Source organism: Polyergus mexicanus, unplaced genomic scaffold (assembly GCF_030449975.1).
Source record: "Polyergus mexicanus isolate NDT 795.1 unplaced genomic scaffold, iyPolMexi1.0 SCAF_12, whole genome shotgun sequence".
Taxonomy (NCBI): Eukaryota; Metazoa; Arthropoda; class Insecta; order Hymenoptera; family Formicidae; genus Polyergus; species Polyergus mexicanus.
In genome coordinates, this window is record NW_027223332.1 from 5,461,494 (window position 1) to 5,481,968 (window position 20,475).

Consider the following 20,475-nt stretch of genomic DNA (forward strand, 5'->3'; position numbering starts at 1 on the left):
ATGTTGTTGATTGCATAAGAAGTGTTACAATGTGTATGTTACAAGTTAAATGCTGAATCAAATTTGAAAGCAGAGTGTGTCTGTCTGCTGCATGTGCTCTATACTCGTTATGTATCAGATATTAATTGGGAGATATAGAATTCAAAAAAACATACAAATTCACTTCAGTTTTAACTTTCTTATAGCAGTCTGTGTGTATTTTTCGCAAACATTTCATTTTTGTTATTTTTACATGTACAGATTTTTTTATGGGATAATATACAATGCAATAATGTGAAAAATTAAATAGAGTATAAATATGCACATATATTATATATAAATTGCTAAATAGTATCAAGAATTTCTTTATTTGAATATTTTTTGTTTAAAATAAATCATTAATGTCAGTAATTTAATTTTTTGATACTGTGTCTAGTATTTTTTTGTTAATATGTTTTTACTTTTAATATAGAGATTCACACTATTAAAATATTCATATTGATATTCAAAATTAAAAACTAATATTTCGTTTCCTCCCGACTGTTTAAACATTAGGATTAACAAATTTCATAATAGAGCTATGCAGAGATATCTAATAGCTTATCATAATTTTTGGTTGTTTTTATGAAAGAACAAACATGAAATAATTTCATTAGGATATTTAGTGATACATTTTAAAATATTGGCTGAATTCATCCTGTGATCATATTTAATTTATAATTTTTTTAATGGCTGTATATAATAACAGCAAGAAGCTTGTATTCATCTTCTGCATAAATTTCTCAATAATATTTTATTAACCTTATAATTATTCTATATCTAAGCATGTGCTTCTATATCTAAACTAGTGCTTGATCTTTTTATTTGAAACGGATTATTTAATTATATTTTCCATCGATTGTTGTGTTCCTCTATTATTTTCTTGAGAATTTCAATATTGATTATACAGTGATAATACATAGATATTATAATTCAATTTGAATGAAAAGGACCACACTACAATCTGTTAACATAAATTTATCATTTACAGCATTTTATGATGCTTTTTGTCAAACGTTTAATTAAATTACTTATAATTTACCCATTGTTATCAAACTCTAGGCGATCTGGTCTGAAACGAAGATATATATACTTGTAATAACTGTAATATAGTTGGCAATATAAAGAAAAGTACGTAAATAAAATGTGCTTTGTCACGAATTAAAATAATCTTATGAGACTTGATGTATGTATATATATATATAAATTAACAATGGCCGTAATATTTCCACCTCGCTTCAAAATAATTATGTAGTTTATGTTAGAAAGAATTTTTTGCTCTTGAATTTAATCATTTTGAGAACGAAGTATATATACAGAATGCGCATATAAGCGTAAATTGTCTCAATATTTAAGTGCTATCATTTTAAGTTATGCTTATATATGTATCTTTTTCTTTCTTCCAATTCCTTATTCGCCCTTTGTCATTAACGTGTGTGTATTAATATAATAAATTAAAAATAATCTTGTACGAAATTGTATTTTTGTTGTAGTATTGATTTACAGTTACATGTAAGGTATACGTAGTTATATGTATATGTACATTATACATGTATATCAGAGATAGACATTCTAACAATAGTTGGAGATATTTTCAACACAGTACAATCAAATATGAACATTATTTACAAAATATACATTAGCAGAATCACATACATACAGAATATAAACTTTTTAATCAATACTCATTAATTTGCAAAGAAACTTTTGTAATTTATTTCGTTTTTCCTTTTTTTTGGAAAGCCAATTAATACATCAATAACATAAACTCACAATTCATAGTGTGAATTGAAATATGCTATCAGAATTTGCAGTTACTGTGAAGATCATTCTAAATTAAAAGATAATTTACTTGAGATTAATACTATATTGGTTTGTGATTCAATCACCTCTTTACTACTTCTACTATACTACTTCAAATTGAATGATTCATAATTTACAAAATTGTTCGAGTATCAAGCGTTCCTTACTAATTTTTAAATTAATAAAGATAATGTAACATAAAAAACTGTATTTTTCAACGCATATATTATTATTGCTCTATTTCAATTCTTCTTATTTCTTATTCAATCTCTATCAACCATCAATAATCGAAAATATTGTGACTTGTTCAGAAAAGAGAATTTTTCTAATATTTGCATTAGAATTATTATTATATATTCTTATTTAATTTTGTGAAAGTTTTATATAAAAAGTCCCGAATAATATATATAATATATATATTCGTAAAATTTTTTTAAACAAGAATATGTTTATTTCATGTATATATGCAGATAATTATTCGAGGAAAATTCTAGTGTATATTCGTATATTATCTGCACTGCAATGTGTGATATAATATTTGCACACGCAATATTACAAATTTCTATTTTTCTAATTTCTTGAGATTATTGTATCTTGCAAATGATCCACTTGTAATATCAATCGTGATTAAAATTGCAATCTTTTAGCTAAAGAGGCACCTTCTAGAGATTCAAGCAGTTTTCTTTTTAAGCTAGGTCTTTCTTCACGTTGACGTTTAATAGTTGTAGGTAGAGGTAATTTAGGTCCAGGTGTAGGTGCAGGTTTGTTACTGAAATATGGCATCTGCAGTGCCTGATCGCATGTACATCTTTCTAATGGGTTCACATTCAAGAAACTAGCAATTAAATCCAAAAGATCATCACCAGCAGCAGTAAATATATGCTTCAGTGGTGTTCCAGGAAAGGGTTTGAATTGAATAAAATCTGGTAATTCAGTCATTCCCGGCCATGTTTCTTCCGTTGGAGTACCCAGTGTCTAAACAATAGAGAAAATATTCGATGAAGACAACAGAGAAAAATTGTATATATATAACAAAATAATTTTTTGATAGTTTAAGAATTATAACAATATTCTAAAGATTGATAAAAATATATTAGTAGATACAAATTACCTGAAATATTCTAGTGAGTTGGTCCAAATCAGATTCACCAGGTAAAAATGGTACCCGTAGCAAAAGTTCAGCTAATATGCAACCTATTGCCCACATATCAATTCCAGTTCCATAAAGTCTAGCACCGTAAAGTAATTCAGGTGCTCTGTACCATCTTGTGACAACTTGATGAGTATTTATCCGATTAGGTGATCCAAAAAATTTTGCTAAGCCAAAATCTCCAATTTTTAGAATACCTTCTGAATTTACCAGTAAATTATTTGGTTTTAAATCTCTATGAAGTATCCAGTTAAAATGAAGATATTCTAAGCCTTGCAACGTTTGGATCATGTATGCTTTGATATTTGCTGCAGTTAAAACTATATTGCTATCCTTTATTATTACTTCCAGATCAGTGTCCATAAAATCAAATACTAAGGATACATTGGATTTATGGCCAAAAACATCTGAAGTTGAAATTATACTTATAACAATAAAAATTTATTTTTATGCAAAACTGTATATATAATTATATATTATATTACTGTTTTACTTTTAATAAATTATTAATCAAATCTTTACATTAAAATATAAAAATAACACATACCCAATAAGCCAATAATATTATCATGCTTTAACTCTTGCAGTAATTTGATTTCTCGCAAAGCAGTTCTGTTTATGCCATCTTTGGCTTCTGCACGACTTCCAACTTTGATCTAAAAATATAAACAATAATACAAGTTTATAATAAATATAAATTATATAAAACATATTTTCTATAATGAAAAAAAGTAACCTTTTTCACAGCTACTATTTTATTCGTTTCTTCATCTTTTGCTTTATAAACCGTGGCAAACTTGAATATATGATAATGTATTTTATATTATATTTTATTTATATTATATTTATAATATCGTATATAATAAGATTATATATTAGATTATAATCTATATAAACAAATCTACATATATATATATACTATGTATATTATACAAGTAAAAGCGTTATATATATATGTGTATGTGTGTGTGTGTGTACATATGTATAATATATAATTTTTATATAATTTTTTATAAAATTATGAAAGTGACAAAAAATGTTTTGTAACCTGTCCTTCGCCTAAAAAATCGATTTTCTCGTATCTTCGCACTTTTTCCATTATTGCAAACATTTGTTTCATATACGAGTGTACGTGTTTTGCTTTTTTACTAGGAATATTTTTAAATAATACGCCCGTTTTACATATTACATATAATATATGTTATTTCTCTCGATATCAGAAAAAAGCCTGAAAGAGCGCACAACCATGCCAGTGACCAATAATATCAGAATGGAAATTCAAGCAACACCAAACATCAAACGCAACACGCAATTAAAAATTAAAAAATTGTGTTCAAAAGTCTACTCGTCACATATATGTATATAGTAACATTTGATTGACCAATCAGGGAAAAAGACTCTTTATCCTAATAGGCTAATCAAACGCTACTTTATTGTGAATAGATTTTTGAACGCACCCTATTATTTAAGTTCTATTGAAAACGCATCTTTTCTCAAGTTGGAGCAGTATTTAGTTTTTGGGTCACTTGTGTGCTCTGTTAGTTTTGCTTACAAGTGTTGGAAGTTGGGAGTATGTTTGTTCAAATTCGACAAAAATTACTGTTTAATACGGTGACGAAATATGGGAGATATAGTATCTCCGCTGTCAGCGAAGTGAAGGATGTAGTCAAAGACACGGCAGAACCCGTGTATCCACCTATCGAAGAGTTAAACTTGAAAGCTAGGTTGAAGAGGAAGAAGCAAGCTTGGCATGAAAAGATTAAGAGTTTAAAAACTGTAGAAGAGAAGCTATTCGAGTTTAATATGCCACGATATTATGGTTGGAAATCACTGTTCTTAAATGAACATGTAATACCATACAATTCTTTGTCACATGCACAGTATATTACAAGGACACACATCATTAAAGAGCCTGGTCTTCCAGCATACTACAACAATGTAATTTCCACTGAGCAGTTAGATTGCATTGTACAAGCAATAAAAAGTGACATAGAAGATGATATAATCTTTGAACATTGTATCAGAAGGTTGGTATATATATTTCTATTATATTTTATTGTGTGCGAATTAAAAGTATTCATTTATTTATAATGTACAGAACCATACAAATGTTCAATTTATCTATTGCTATTGATTGTTATCTGTTTATTACTAGCTAGTATTATTGACTATTTACAATTATTTATTTATGCTCAAATTGCATAGATTTGAAAGTTATTTCTTTTTTTATATCAATATATTATAATGTTGCAGAAGAGAGCATGAAATTGAAATTGATGCATCAGATGAAAATATTGTGAATTTAGAAAAGAAAATGAAAATAAATGATAATATATGTCAAGGACTTATTCAAAAAATTAATAGAACAATACTGATACATCTTTCTTCTATGTATCCACATTTATTACAAACAGAAGTTGATATTGAGCCGAGACTGGAAGCATCTTGGTTTGCTGGTGGTATAGATCCTCCCCCCTTTAAGAAGAGATACAGAAAAAGAATTAAAAGTTTGAAAAATTTTATTGACGACCCGGTAGATTTGCCTGTTCAATATCTGGGTCAGCCTGCCATGCATTTGAGATATAAGCATCCTCTGAGAGAGATTATTCCTCTAAGCGAATGTACAGATCCAGCTTTGGAGGTACCTACATTTAAGATGACTCCATTAGTATTGACTTATAGACTTGGTCGGAGACATTTAACTAATATTCCTGGATTCTGGCCTGGCGATGAAAATGAATTTGGATTCTTATCTTATCATAATTGCACAAGTTTGCAAAGAAGATTAAAAAAATATGATGATACATTTGAAGCACTTACTGTACAGGCAATATTAGCATCTTACAGTTGGTTATTGTCACAAGCCTGTTACCAAGGTATCTATATGTTTAATGTTATGTTTTAAATACTAATTTGAATATTAGTTTTATACATATATGTATAAAATTTCAGGTTTTTCTACTTTTAATGATATTACATATCCCTTAACCACTCAAACGGTAATAACAGATGGGCAATGGTGGTCTTTCTTTGTTTACCAACTTAATACCACATTGCTACACTCTGAATATGCTGATGAAAATCCAAAACGTAACCTGTGTTGGATCACAAAACCGATAAAATTGTTTGATAAGATAGAAAATGAAAAAGTTTATGGTTTAAATGAAGAAGTCCTCAAGACTTTGATTAAGTTTTATACAAATATCCCTGAAGAAAGAATAGGTGTAGATTTGAAACCATATTTAGGGAAATCCATCAAACTAATAGCCAATATAAGAGGTGATAAAAGAAGAAATTGGCTTGAGAAACAGTATAAGCATCTCGTGTGTAACAGGCCAAGACACAGGTGCGTAATAGCAATATAAATCATTTTCAAAATATAACATTATAATAACATTATAATAATATTAACATGAAATATTATTTTAATAATTGTATATATATAAACTATTTTATATCTTAACAAGAATAGACATTTTAATGACAGTTAATAGGAATATTTATATTTATTAATTTATTATATCTGCAACTTTTTTTTTTTTAGACGAATACCGGAAATATATGATTGGCAAAAGATCTATCTTATACAACACAAAACTCGTCCTATGGATAAGAAACGAGAACCATGGGAATTTGGTATTAGCATATTCAAACGTAGGTTGGATGATCATCAGCCACCCTATATACCAAGATGTTTACGAAAGAATCCTAAGAAGAGAAAGATAGGACGATGGGCGAAAACATATTATCCATGATTACAAGTACGTATAACACTACATTGAATGCATAAATATATCAATGATTGAAAGATAATTATGTTTATATCAATTTTTATATGTATTTCCATACAACATATAATCGATCTTTATTCCTTGTAAAAAACTTGTACAAAATATTGTACAACGTTTCATCCTTTCCTTTAAGAAACCTAAAAAATTTCATAAAGATATTCTCTATTTGTATTTTACATGAGTATACATGTAATATTATTGCTCTGCCAAATATGATATTGTATGGAAAGATCTTGGGGGTAAGTTTATATCCATTATTTTGTTTCCAATCTTATCTTTGATTGTCAAAGGAACAGGATCATCATCTCTGTAACAAAAAAAAAAAAAAAGAAAAAATTTCGGATTATATATTTTAAAAAATCTAATGGATTATCAAGAAAACAAAAATATATGCCAGTTTAAGAATAAATTATATTATTATATATCATGTCGGAATTAGTGATGTAAATATATTTACTAACTTGTTAACAATCACAACAATAATTTTTTGTTCGGGCGTCAAGAAAGCTATCGATTTAATTTTGTTCTGAAAGGAGAGAGATATTTCTTCTATGGAGATTCTATAAGAGTCGACTGGTACAAACTTGCTAAAATGAGCAATTGCATAGAACATAGGCTGTTTATAGAACTGATCTTTCTGCGGCATTACAATAATAGGTGAATCTACATTATTTCCAGCCCAGTTTGGCCCACCAGTCTCATTGAGCGCTATATTCCAATCTATCCATCCATTCACCCAATGTAATAAATTCTGGAAATAAATTCTGAATTTTACAATTTAATACAAAGTATCTAAAAAAAAAAATATATATATATATATATATATTTATACATATATATGATATCATTGTTGTCTTTATATAATGAACTTAACGCATCTTATATAACAAAATTTTGTATAATGCCAAATCTAAATTGGATTAATTAAACAATACTATATTTGAACTTTAGTATCTCTAAAAATTTTGAATGTGCATTTAAAGTTAGATGTTCTGGATAGATTCTCATTTTATGTTTATATTAAAAACATTTTTTATTAGCTAATCCAAAAGCAAGCTAAATCCAAAACGAGACCAAATGTCTATATATTTCGGTTTAGAATATAAATTTATTAATTTTAACATATACAAACCTCTATTATATCTAGCATATATCGTTCTCCTCGAATCCATGATCCTAATTGTACCTTTGGTCCGAAAGGATCGGTACCTGAACTACCTGTGAAGCGAAAACTATGTAAACATTTTGAGATTTTTCGAAAAATGTTATTACAATTTTTTATCATCATCATTATTAATTGTGGAACATTTAATTACGCTTACCGGTGCATGCCTCGGTCATTAATAAAAACTTGTCCGGATATTTATTATGCGTATTGGTTATTCTGTCTGGTGAAAATATTTCATCTACATACCAATGGATGGCAATACCGGAAAATAAATCTTTAGCCTTCTGATTTCTGAACATTATGTCGGGATACCACGATAATCCGTAACGTTGATCGTCCATTGCCATATAAACAAGATCTTTATATGCGGACAAAGTTGGAGCTAAATAATTTACGGACCATTCTGCTTCTTCATCGGGCATCCAAAGCATAGCGTTGAAAGAGAAGAATGGGATAAGTCCGTTTAATGGCTCGTTACCGGGCGTTATACCCCATATTTCTATACCACGCTCTTTATACGCGTCAAAGAATTTCTTGATGTAATCAGCATAAAGTTGCTTATATTCGGGTTTCAAGGCACCTGTTGAATCATTGTGCATTATCATAATGTCTCATCTGTCTTGCATATTCACAAATAAAAAAAAAAAATTTAATAGTAAAAAAGTCTAATCAGAGCTGGATATGCAAAGCGTGATATGCAAAACAAGAAACAAATAAAATTAATTATAAGAGCTATTATATGTGCGATGTGGACGCAAATTAAATTAAAGTAATTAAAAATTAAATTAAATTAATTTAAAAAAAATTATATTTTATTATTGAAAAAAATATCCACTTGTTAATAGCATTAATAGTTTTGTAAAAAATCCGATTTTCTCGAATAAAATTTTGTACTTTATCGAATTATAATTACCCCACTTTATGCTGTTAGTGTTTTTCATCCAGGCCGGAGCAGACCACGAAGTAGTAAATAGTCTTAGATTATCTGGATCAGGCATAATATTTTTGATACGCTGTAGATATTCGATTTTATAGTCGTCTTCCTCCACAAGGCTGAAATTACTTAATGTAATATCGCCGGGTACGTCGTCGTACGTATATGGTCTCGTCGAGAAGTCTGTACCTGCGATAGGTATGCGGCAATATGTATATCCGATACCAGTAGAACCAAAGTACGATCTGAAAATAATTATACGTGAGAGATGATCATATTATGAGAAATGGATTAAATCCCGTTAAATAAATTTGCGGCGATCTCCTAAAATCCGATACACCATTGGTAAATCATTTTACTCCCGAATGGTTTTAGGTTTTATATTTCAATACCAGTTAATATACCATTCAATACCGCGTATCGTTCAATTCCGACATTATATAGAAGTAAATATTTATCTCATCCTAAAGAACCATACACGCTTTTTTCAAGAGACTGTTTTATAACTGTGGACCGGATTATGTTTATTAATGTTCAGTAAAATTTGCGCTTTGCCTACTAATATTTAAAATAGATATTTTGTATGTATTAAAAAGGTTTTTCTAAAAAAAGTTTTAAACGCGAATAAAAACCTTAATATTAGAGGAAAGAAGTCTAAAAAATTTAGTTTTGTGAAATCAAGTAGAGGAAATTGGAAAGCAGAATATATTTTCATGATATTTAAACAAGTGACATGTGACATCGAAGTTTTAATCCAGTTTTAATCCAGTCCGAAATCATTATTTGCAAAATAATGACTCTAATAATGCTATTGTTATCGCTTGTTCTCTTTGAAGAATAACGGCAAAAGATTATAATATTTAAAATTAATTAGAATTAATTATATCATTAATGTTTATTATGATTCTTTTGGTTTTCGTCGCTTTTTAGACAGATTTTATCGCCGTTCTTATATAAAACTAGTTATGTACTCGAGTAATTTGTGTTGAGTCTCATTACTGAGAGTTCTAATATTGAGTGCGGCGGCATCAGTCATTGCTCCGCCGAATCCAAATATTTTTTGATACTTCTGACTACTGTCCAATGTGAGAACTTTAGTCTCAGATTTATTCTCGGTGGAGAAATTATTAATGGAATATTCCATCATTTTGCCATCTTTGGTGGAAATGTACCAGAGAAACTGGTCCTTTTGCAATTGCGGCACCTCTATTGTGTCACAATATGTTGAATTACAGATGCATACATTACCATTTTCTCCAAACGAAAGTTGTATGCATCCATCGCCTACAACAAGATAGACAAATTTCAAATTAAATGTTTCAATATTTAAACTATCACGTATATTCTTCTTACCAAGCAATGAAAATCTTAAAAAAAGAATTAACGTAAAATTTTGTAGAAATATTGACTATCCTATGTCGAGAAAAAATAACTCTATTCTGTCGTCAAATAAGATTCAGCTTTTTTAATAAATTCGAATTATAGTGTTGATTATATGCGAGAATTTTTTAATGAATCGTTAAAAATATATGTTAAAAAAATTTTTTTGATATTTATTTTATGATTCATCGAGTTTTAAAGCGGTGCAACGTAACTGATATAAATAGACTATATTTTCGTTACGTAAAAAAGAATAATGAATGCGATTATTTCGAGATTAGATACATAGAATATAGAACAATTTTATACACAAAAGTTTTCAGAACTTATTTTACGTATAATATTTTGTGTCTTCCTTTCTTTTACTTTCGTAAAATGTATCGAAATTTCGAAAAACAGGAAAGTTGTTACATTGCAATATTGATAACGTTTAAATAAAAGAGAACAGAATGTGTAACGTTTTTCTTGTGAAAAATTTTATTGTTGTGATGATTTAAAAAACTTTTCACGTTTAAAAATAAAATGTCAAGCACGTATATTGAAACACATTGCGTGTATTGAACATTACTTACCTTTCACTGTAACAAAGGTGACAATCAGAATTATAGCACGCAGCATTTTCAATAAGACGACCAGTTTATTAATCTGAGAATGTACGATAAAGTATATTAATCTCTTTTGATTCTAAAGGAAATACTTATCATCGATTGTAAAAAATCTTATAGTCGCATCATCACAGTATATCTATTTGCGTACATGGATGACTGTGCAATATTATTCAAACTGCACATGTTGCGATAACAGTCATCGAGCCAGTCAAAAGACTGTATGTGTGTATGTATGTTATTTATTGTTACTCATCATGTTTTACTTAATTGACAGTGTTTCATTCCGTATTTTTCTAATAATATGTGTATATTTATATATAATAGTATTACTACGCGTTTACTTTCACTTTTATTTTATCGCATTTTTCGTAACCGTAAGCGAAGCATTTCATTTATTTTTTTAACAACTTACGTTACGAGTACGTACACGATTTTCAACGAGAGAGAATATCAGACATAAAATCGATTAAGCCCTAACTCAGGTAAATTTTAAATTTTCATGTGAATTTGCACAAAATCTATGGACTTTCTCTAGGCTGAAGGAAAGATTATTTGCACTTTGAAATTTTCTTAATTTGACTTTAAAAAAGATTTTTTTATTTTATGTTTCTATATATTTGGTTTTTGTCCGCTATATATCGTACCTGAATATATCTTCACTATTCTTGATGCAGAAGCGTTACTATTCTCGGTTCCGCAGTGGTTCTTCCAGTTAATAACTGAAGAATAATGCAATGTTATTTGTAACGGTAATCATATGCCTATCGGCACATGGTGATAAACTGTTTCCGCGAATTTATCAGTAATAAGACTTTAACTAATGCACATTTTATTATTTTACAAAACAAGGTTGAATTCTGATCTATATTGAATTTGTATTTGCATTGTTTGACAATACACAAAATGCAAGAAATCATTATACTGTCATCATATCATTAAATGAATTGATATAAGGTATATTTATAAGTAATAACTTAAACTCTCAAAATTATGATTAGCTACTACGTTTATTACATATATATTGAATTTAATCAAGAGGGCAATTTAAGAAAAAAAAAATCAAGTTGTAATATAAAAATATTATTGCCAATTGTGTTGTGTGTTGCTAACAATGTATTTATGTTAATTCGATGCAAATGTCTTATAAATACATTGAAATTATGCGAAATATATAATAATTTATCGTATATCATACATTTTTTAAGAATATTTTCAAAAATTTACATATTATTAAAGATAAAAGTATTTTTGGGCTCGAAATTTCACTAATGAAAACGCCGTACTTGTATGGCATAATTTAATATCCTCGTGTAATCCATTAACTTGTAGTAACAATAATGACATATTAGCTAAAAATTTGGATAACAATAGCCTCCCGGATGTAAAATTTTAGTTTAATTAGTGTAAATACCAATTGGAAACGGGAGATAATTGTTTATTCATGTTATAAAATTAATTATATTAAATATTACAACATACATTGCTAAAAGTATTAATCATTTTATCGCTGTTGAATGCTTGTCTTCTAAGATTGATTTTTCAATTATAACAAAGTTTTAATTTTGAAATGTTTAAGTCTTTTTTAAAATTTTTCAATTATGAATGACTTTGTATTTATAATTGTAAATATTATTCTTTAGATCCGAGAGAGAGAGAGAAAGAAAAAGTCTAGGGAGAGAGAGAGAGAGAGAGGGAGATTTGTCTATTGGATATCGTTGTTCGTTTTTCTTCAATAAATAATCACTTCATCAATTTTTATAATATTATAGTATATACTATGTTGCGTATGTTCTTAAAAATTCATCCATAATATTTTTCTCAATCACAACGAAAATATATCTCGTTTCGCGATAGAGAGTAATCTGGATTCATGTCTTCAAAAATTTTGCAAAATCTCCGAATTCTTGTGCAAGTTTCACCAACAGATCCTTATTTTATTTTTATAAATTTCTATCTGAGAAAATGTTTCGTCCCAATATATTTTAGAAGACTATTAATTTTGTTACAAAATTATAATATATAATAAAGATGAGCAAGTAGCTTGAGAATTACACGATCAGGGTTCTTTTGAGCTTCGGGCCTTTTAATTTTGTTGAATCGACGGAACTATGATATATCTATCGCGAAGTTAATCGAGATAATTACGAACGTAAGCGGTAATCGAACGTTATTTGCTCCTTCGTTACGCCGTAGCTCGCTTTTGCAAGAGATTTTTTGTAATTAACTTTCTCCCTGCGAAATATCGCACCGCCGTCGCCGCTTCCGACCGCGCACGTAAGTTTTTGCCTTTTACCTTGCCGACTTTTTTATACGTGTCTGTCGTAAAATTAGATTGCCGTTAGATAGATAAAGCTGAATTTAAGCGGGTATGAAAAAGAGAAACGCTGTGTGCGCATGACAATTGTTTTTATTAATGATTAATTTAAGAGAGAGTCATATAGGAAAAAATGAAATAAACTTTTGAATCAACTTGATACTTATCGTTAGTGCTTTAAGAACATGTGGTTCTATAGAGACTCATACTTTGTATATTCTCGCTAAATTTTCGGTACGCGAGACGTAATCTCGACCAGGACGAGTCGGTCGTCATCGTTGTTATCATTCTCATCGTCGTCGGCGGTGGAAAGGACGGCGGGAGGGTCACGACGACGGATGAGATAAAGGATAAAGGATTTGAGAAGTGTGACATATTCAATTTTGTAGCAAAGCGATACGTCTCTCCCGTTGAGTGTCGCGCGGTCGCTCGCGCGCGGAACTATCGCAGCCGCATCTCTCACTCGGAGAGACGCTTATCCGCTACGGCCGCGAGATCTCGGCTTTTTGCGAGACATGCAACGAAATTTACGAGATGGTATCGTCATTTTCGTCACGTAGCCGCACGTCGATGAACGGGACGTGCCGCTACGTCTGTTTGGCATCGTCGTCATCGTCGTCGTTGTCGCCCCGAAACGCAGGAAATTGAAAACACTAAGGCGCGCGCCTCCGATACCTCTCGCACGTACAAATGCAGATTCGCTCGTGCGTTTCGAGCATATGCTTGCAGATTTCCTGCGGGATTCGCCAATACAATTTTGCACGTATCTGTTAAATCTTGGTAAATTTGCAAAGCTTACGTATCTCTTGCCTCATGATTACATCTCTTAATTACGCTTTCGCCGTGTAAAATTCTTTATTTACACTGGAAGCTCTGAAACTCTTATTTGACAAATCGTATGCGAAAATAATACAATTTGTAAAACTAATTTTCCGCCACATCATAAAACAAGAAATAGCAACGATGCGTTTTCATAGCTCGTTGCAAAATGTACGGTATAGTAAAATAGGTCGTTTGAAAAATATCATCAAATTAAATATGATCAATGTTAAACTTCGGTCTCAGTGAAATATAACTCTTAAGCTTATAAAAATATATTTATAAACGCAGGAAAGTAAATTGTCAAATAATAGCGATATTAAACGAACAAAAAGAAAACCAAGATTTATTTACAAGCATGTAATTCAGTTAAAAACAGTGCTAATCGACATCTGTCCAATCGGATTCTAATGACTAATAAATAGCGTATAAGCGTCGTGCTCTATTAAATTTTGTTATATATCGACGGTACCGAATACGATTAATTGTGATATAATTCTCGTCTCGCACATAACAGTATATATTTTAATATAACTATATTGGAGATGTTTGGTATAATTAAAAACGGAATTCCGTGCCGTATATGATGAACTGTTCATCGCAATTAGAAAGGCGGATGCGAGACAATCTCTGCTCATATTGTCATATGATATCGAGTGTCTGTATATGCCGAGGTTGCAAACATTGCTCCTCCCTTTGATTGCGCGAATAAAGATGATAATATCGGGGTAATAATATAATGTATCAACATCTCTTATCTTGTATATAATATATATATATATATATATATAACTTGCATTTTTAAACTTTTTTAACTCGTATTATAATTTGTACTTTAACTAATAATATGAATATTATGGAATTTTGTGCAGAGACTCCGTAATAATTTAAATATCTTTGTAAACGCGAATAATTTTTTAATTCGTAATGCTTTAAGGGGGTAAGTACTACTGTCGTGCTGTGCGAATCGATCGGTATGCAAATTCGTATTTGTCGGCAGATAGTTAAAATTAATAATGACGCGTGAAAGGCACGAATTATATTAATGGACAATACATCGGTGAGAATGCGTTGATTCGCGCGAAATTTATTGCTCGCACTTATCGTTGAAAATTTTGGGCGAAATTCGTTCGATTCACGCATCATTTAACAGGATGCATTGTGCATCGTCAACTGAATAATTTGGCGAATCATTCTATCGCCCGTGCAAAATATACAAAATTTAGAGATGTGGCAGGGCGCGATACAAACTTATGAACAGCGTCCGCGGAGAGAATAACGACACCGCGTCGGAAATAATTGAGGGCGTACAGCGAAATCTCGCCGTATGCGAATTGCAATCCGTATTTTGAGAATCTCATTTATATTGCGCGTGATTCGTTTTTCGACTGCACTCGGGAGATGTAAATTACAGGATATTATCGAAATTAGTGGACTGAACCGTTAACTGCAGCTGAGCTGCATGCAGGATGTCATCGGTTGCACATGTGGCTGGTGCGTTATGAAAAAAAAGGCAGGAAGAAAGAGAAAGGGAGAGAGAGAGAGAGAGAGAGAGAGAGAGAGAGAGCATTTCGCAAATGCGAATGGATTTTGCCATTTTATTTCATCCTCCAAGTCCTGCATTCCGTGTTCACTTCATTTTATTTATCGACTGCATCCAGTCTCTTGCACACATTCATCGTTTTATAATGGCAAAATCAGCGTTGACATATAAACGCTTTTATACTATAGATCAGCTGAGTTTTCTGAATAATCTATTCGACAACAAAACTGTCTGTTATAAATTGACAATATTTGACAGCCCAAACAAGATTTTCATAAATGGACAAGAGAGAAATGAAATTGTTTCAAATTCTATTTAAATAGATAATTTTGCTGAAAAAATACTATTATTTTTTATTTCATTAAATTTAATGAATCAATTCATAAAATATGTAGATTTTATATTTAGATAATAATGCGATAGTAAAGATAAAATAATAAATTATTTATTTTTTAGGTAATTTCGTCACAAAGATATGTGACAATTGAATATGTATGGTCTAGTGTTACAACTAGTTATCGCTGTGGAAAATATATGGAAGCACGAATGACGTACCAAATACTTTATGTAAGACTTGGGTACAAAGTTTAATAAACATTTCTATTGTCAAATATATATATATATATATATATATATACTATTGTTACGTGAAATTTGACAGGAACTTATGAAAGTTTTCGGATTTTCAAATAATTTTTTTTTGGTGAAATATTGATTTCTTTTCTTTGCTCTCTCTCTCTCTCTCTCTCTCTCTCTCTCTCTCTCTTTCTCTTAAAGACATACAGATTGAATTTGTATTTAAAGTAATAGTTGTTAGAGAGATAAGAAAAAGTATTTTATAAACATATAAATTACCATCTCCAATGTAAGTTATACTTTCAAGAAATTGTTGCCAGTTTCTTGTTCTTATAAAATTTAATATTCTTCGAATCTTTAATTTATGCTTTTCAAATTAGGACTGTCAATCGTTCGAAGCATACGTTCAGAATTTCCAGTGTTATTGAATAGTGGTGCTTCGATCGGCAGCATTGCAATTCACGATGATTGAATGAATTCACATTCATTATTATCCACAAATTTTGAAAATATATCTGAGAGTTATATTGAGAATTTTTGATGTTGAAAACATTATTAGGAAATATTATTTTCATAAAGAGCGACTATTCAGATATAGAATAAATAAACTCGTCTGTCGAAAGCATATTTTGTATATTTCTTTATTAAAACAATTCACCGTTCATCACTCACGATTAAATTCGCCATTCGCGGCCGGACACTTCTGTAAACATGTCGAACGCAAATCCGCATTACAGAATAGAATGTTACGGTGGACGAAATCGGACGGGCGTCATAACACGCACTCTGTTGCCTGCCGACAGCTGCTTTGCATAGCCGCTTCAGATTCCATCAATGCGTATTTTGTTTAACTCTAAAACGCCGTCCATTCCGCTGATATTTGACCGCGATTTTCGCCCCGAATACCGCGCAGCTAAAATGACCACTTTCCGAGACAACCGAAAAATAATCTTTCCTTGCGATAAGTTTATGATAATTGTAATGGAATATTGTTTCGGAATGAGGAATATCTATTAGTGGAGGAAAAAATGGAGATGATGCTTTTTTAATATGTTATAATATTAATTACACAAGCATTGTGTTTTAAACAAACGCGCGATTCATTTTATGTTATTACATCGAGCAACATTATATCTTTATTAGTGATCTTTGAATACGCGATGTGACTCAAATACGTGTTACGTAATTTCTTTCAGCAACATAATATTTATTCGAAGAAGAATCTATATGTTTCGCGCGTCTTTATTTGTGTGCGTTGCCTCACACATGATTGTGAAATATATATGTATATATCTTGATTCTAAAATTATATAACTATGATTAATTACACGCGTAGCCGCATCTCGGATTACTAACATAATCGAATAACGCAATACCCTGTATATAGCAATTCGAGTGCAAATTTTAGCCGTTCGATCCGCTCTCTTAAAATTACCGGCAGCAAATCGAAAACCGATATGCCGAGCTGCCTTCGAGATGAATCGTTATCTCCTCTTTACCGAAAATAAAATTCCGGTCTCATCGTCGCACCTTCTTTTCTAGGATTAAGGAAAGAAGGACACCCCTGTTCTTCCCATGCACAGAACCTTACGGGCGTCAAGCGAACCGCGATTTCTTTTGGAGATCGACGATAAATCAAGCTTAAAATTGCTTTCGCGCTATTCTCGATTATTCGTCCCCTTCGAAAGCGCCGTTTCCTTATAATAGGCTTGCAGAATATTTTGAATACCCCAGCAGTTCTACACTATCCTTCGATAAAATTGAAACATCGCAAAAGATTCGATTAACGCGCGCTATTTTTCGCGGCTAGATTCGATAATTCTGCAAAATTTAGATCAATCTTTGTGTTAATTTTCTTGTTTAATCTAATATTATGCCATTCGGTCTGTCCGGAAAAACAATGTTTTACCATTTTCTATAGTTCTTAATGAATGATAATTATAAAATTACTCAATTCTGCATATGTGAAACATGAAAAGTTTTATTTATTAAATTTGACTTTTTATTTGCGCCATTATTCTTAAAATTAAAGAGCTTTTGATTATATATATTATACATATAATATTGATTATATCATATATTAAAATTACTTATATTAAAGCTTGTTAGATGACAAACGTAAAGAAATTTGTCTTATCAACAATCAGAAGCTATTTGCAGCTATTAAAAGCTTTTTTCTTTTTTGCGCGGTATCGATTTGTGAGGTAATTTACGTTTTAATTATTAATGCTACATATGTAAATACACGTGGTGACATTAGTGACGAAATAAGCATGTAATGCATATAATATATATAATAATATGTATTAAGTAGAAATATCGTACCTGATAATTTCAAAAGAAAAAAATTTCCGATACTCCGTATCAGAGACGGCAGCTTGAGGAAAGTGCGCTGGTCTCACAAGATAAGTTGAAAAGGCCGATTGCGTAATCGTAGGTGATCCGTTTTCTCCGTCAGCGTGATGGCGCGCGGATGCTTCGTTGAATTCCCCTTGAAATTGCTGCCCGGCTGGATACCGGGGGCATACGTCCTGCCTTTTGTAACAGCACACTGAACAGCTTGTTCCGACGGGCGGACAGCTCGATAAGTGGCTACGATACGAATGAGGAATCTCCGCGCAGTGCGGCTTTGTATAAGTCGGTGGCTACATTGAAGTACATGGTTACGACGGTAGCGGGCTCAATAATACGTCAAAAACATGAACAGTTTAGAACAATAAACGATGAAAGCCGTGGAAAATTTGTATCTCAGTTGCTTTTAAATTCTTGTAAAAAATTATATTATCATTTGTTGAAATTTTGTGTTAAATAAAGATTTTATTCAACATATAAGAGGAAAGAACACGCAGGGATTTTTATGGAATAGAACAGATCTCATTTTCTCTTCCAAAGAGTAGACATATCTAAGGTCGGCGCTGATATACGATGTATATGACCTGTAAAAATGGCAGATTTTTCGAAAGACGTGTAGTGACGATTTGACGTACATATAAAGCAATAACATTATCTTTGGAAAAAAAGTTTCCCCAGAATAAATAGATGACAGTATTTCTTTACGGATCTTACCCTCTAAACACATACAAATATATTATATCCATCTTACATCCTAGACATCTTATATGCGTACAGTAATATGAATAACAGAATATAAAAAGATGCGCATAAAGCAAATATATAGTTAAAATATTTGTTACAAAATAAACATAGTTTTTAAATAAATCATGCAAGTAAATTGTTCTTTTAAGCTTACATTAATGCGTGATATTTCTTTCTATTTGAACAAAACACGAATATTCGTCAAACGTAATAAAGTAATAAAAATTTTAGTCCATTTTCATTGATCATTTGGTCAATTTTATCGTAATTAGCATGATAATTGGGCATTCTCTCTATGGTTGTTCGCCCGTTGTAATCAGATATAACGACACAATGATGCAATTACAGGCGGTAAACGCAGCGAGAAGGTACGCATCGTCAAGTGCGTGCCTCTCTAGTAACAAGATGCATCCATTTGTTACGGAAATCTACTAGACGCCTTTGTGATACGATGAATGATACATCAATCTATCGACGCGAATGAAATCAGCGCGGTACGTTGTCACTTCTCGCACCGCTATGTAATGACAACATCACGCGAATAATCGCGTTCGTCGCGCATATTTTTCTATTTAATTTTTTTCATCGAATGAATACGGAAACACTATTCTTATATTATTTGCATACCTCTGGTTACAAACACAATTTTTGAAAATACGAAAAATACTTGGGTTGAATCTTTTTATGTGACGGAAAAAAATCTGAAATGTTTTAATAAATTGTGTTATAGGTATATTAATCAGAAAATAATGAATCGTTTATTTTAGAAAGAGATCTTTTTCATTATCGAAAATAGACATTTTACTATATACAATTTTTTTCACGTTAGACACATTTATAATAATAATTAAAATAATAAAAACATTCTATTATACTTCCTGATTCTATTGTTCTTTCTATACTAATAAATGTATATATAATATACATATATATAGCTTGTATTTTAGTTATTAGTATAGGAAGACTAATAAAATCAGAAAGTAATAGAATGCTTCGTTACAATTATATTAATACCATCGCATTTCTGCTTTACTTATTCTTTTACGTTTTCTGAAACATATAAAAGGATTTTATGAAGTAAAATATTATTTCTAAAACATATATTTTAATTGCGACGATTAATCGATTGTAATTAATCAGAAGCAATACATTTTAATTGCTATCGGATGTTATTAAGAAAATGTTGAGATTAAATCCGGTATAAATATTGTTAAACAGATGCATAAAGAGAGGAAGCAGTATTTCTTCCGCTGCTACTAATGAATTATTAAATAT

General features: G+C 30.5%; 3 protein-coding genes across 7 annotated transcripts in view; 1 reads left to right on the forward strand and 2 right to left on the reverse strand.

Moving 5' to 3' along the window:
* Positions 1-665: 665 nt before the first annotated feature.
* On the reverse strand, positions 666-4,266 carry Cdk7 (Cyclin-dependent kinase 7). 2 transcript variants are annotated; one of them, XM_070305354.1, is made up of 5 exons: positions 4,020-4,266; positions 3,708-3,767; positions 3,519-3,627; positions 2,933-3,378; positions 668-2,796 (listed from the first exon to the last, which is right to left on the reverse strand). In XM_070305354.1, exons 1-5 carry the CDS (start codon positions 4,089-4,091, stop codon positions 2,449-2,451), a joined length of 1,035 nt encoding a protein of 344 aa, XP_070161455.1. In that variant the 5' UTR covers positions 4,092-4,266; the 3' UTR covers positions 668-2,448. The 2 variants fall into 2 exon arrangements, with proteins under 2 accessions (XP_070161456.1, XP_070161455.1); XM_070305355.1 differs by lacking the exon at positions 3,708-3,767 and having other exon boundaries at positions 666-2,796.
* A 193-nt stretch (positions 4,267-4,459) lies between these two features.
* The window catches only part of Mrps30 (mitochondrial ribosomal protein S30), a 39,448-nt gene continuing 23,432 nt past the window's right edge, over positions 4,460-20,475 (forward strand). The window contains exons 1-5 of one of the 4 annotated variants that reach the window (XM_070304710.1): positions 4,460-4,998; positions 5,225-5,847; positions 5,924-6,317; positions 6,516-6,732; positions 15,985-16,104. In XM_070304710.1, the coding sequence (XP_070160811.1) occupies positions 4,544-4,998; positions 5,225-5,847; positions 5,924-6,317; positions 6,516-6,726 (1,683 nt within the window). In that variant the 5' untranslated portion in view covers positions 4,460-4,543 and the 3' untranslated portion in view covers positions 6,727-6,732; positions 15,985-16,104. Of the gene's footprint in view, positions 4,999-5,224; positions 5,848-5,923; positions 6,318-6,515; positions 8,702-12,492; positions 12,512-15,984; positions 16,105-20,475 lie in introns of those variants that run through there. The other 3 variants (XM_070304712.1, XM_070304711.1, XM_070304709.1) reach the window with 3 other exon arrangements.
* Positions 6,466-18,681, reverse strand: LOC138938022 (lysosomal acid glucosylceramidase-like). Its single transcript, XM_070304714.1, has 9 exons — positions 18,430-18,681; positions 11,497-11,571; positions 10,817-10,889; positions 9,836-10,148; positions 8,844-9,109; positions 8,085-8,510; positions 7,895-7,980; positions 7,224-7,513; positions 6,466-7,069 (listed from the first exon to the last, which is right to left on the reverse strand). The coding sequence occupies exons 3-9, from the start codon at positions 10,860-10,862 to the stop codon at positions 6,958-6,960; spliced, it is 1,539 nt and encodes a 512-aa protein (XP_070160815.1). The 5' UTR covers positions 10,863-10,889; positions 11,497-11,571; positions 18,430-18,681; the 3' UTR covers positions 6,466-6,957.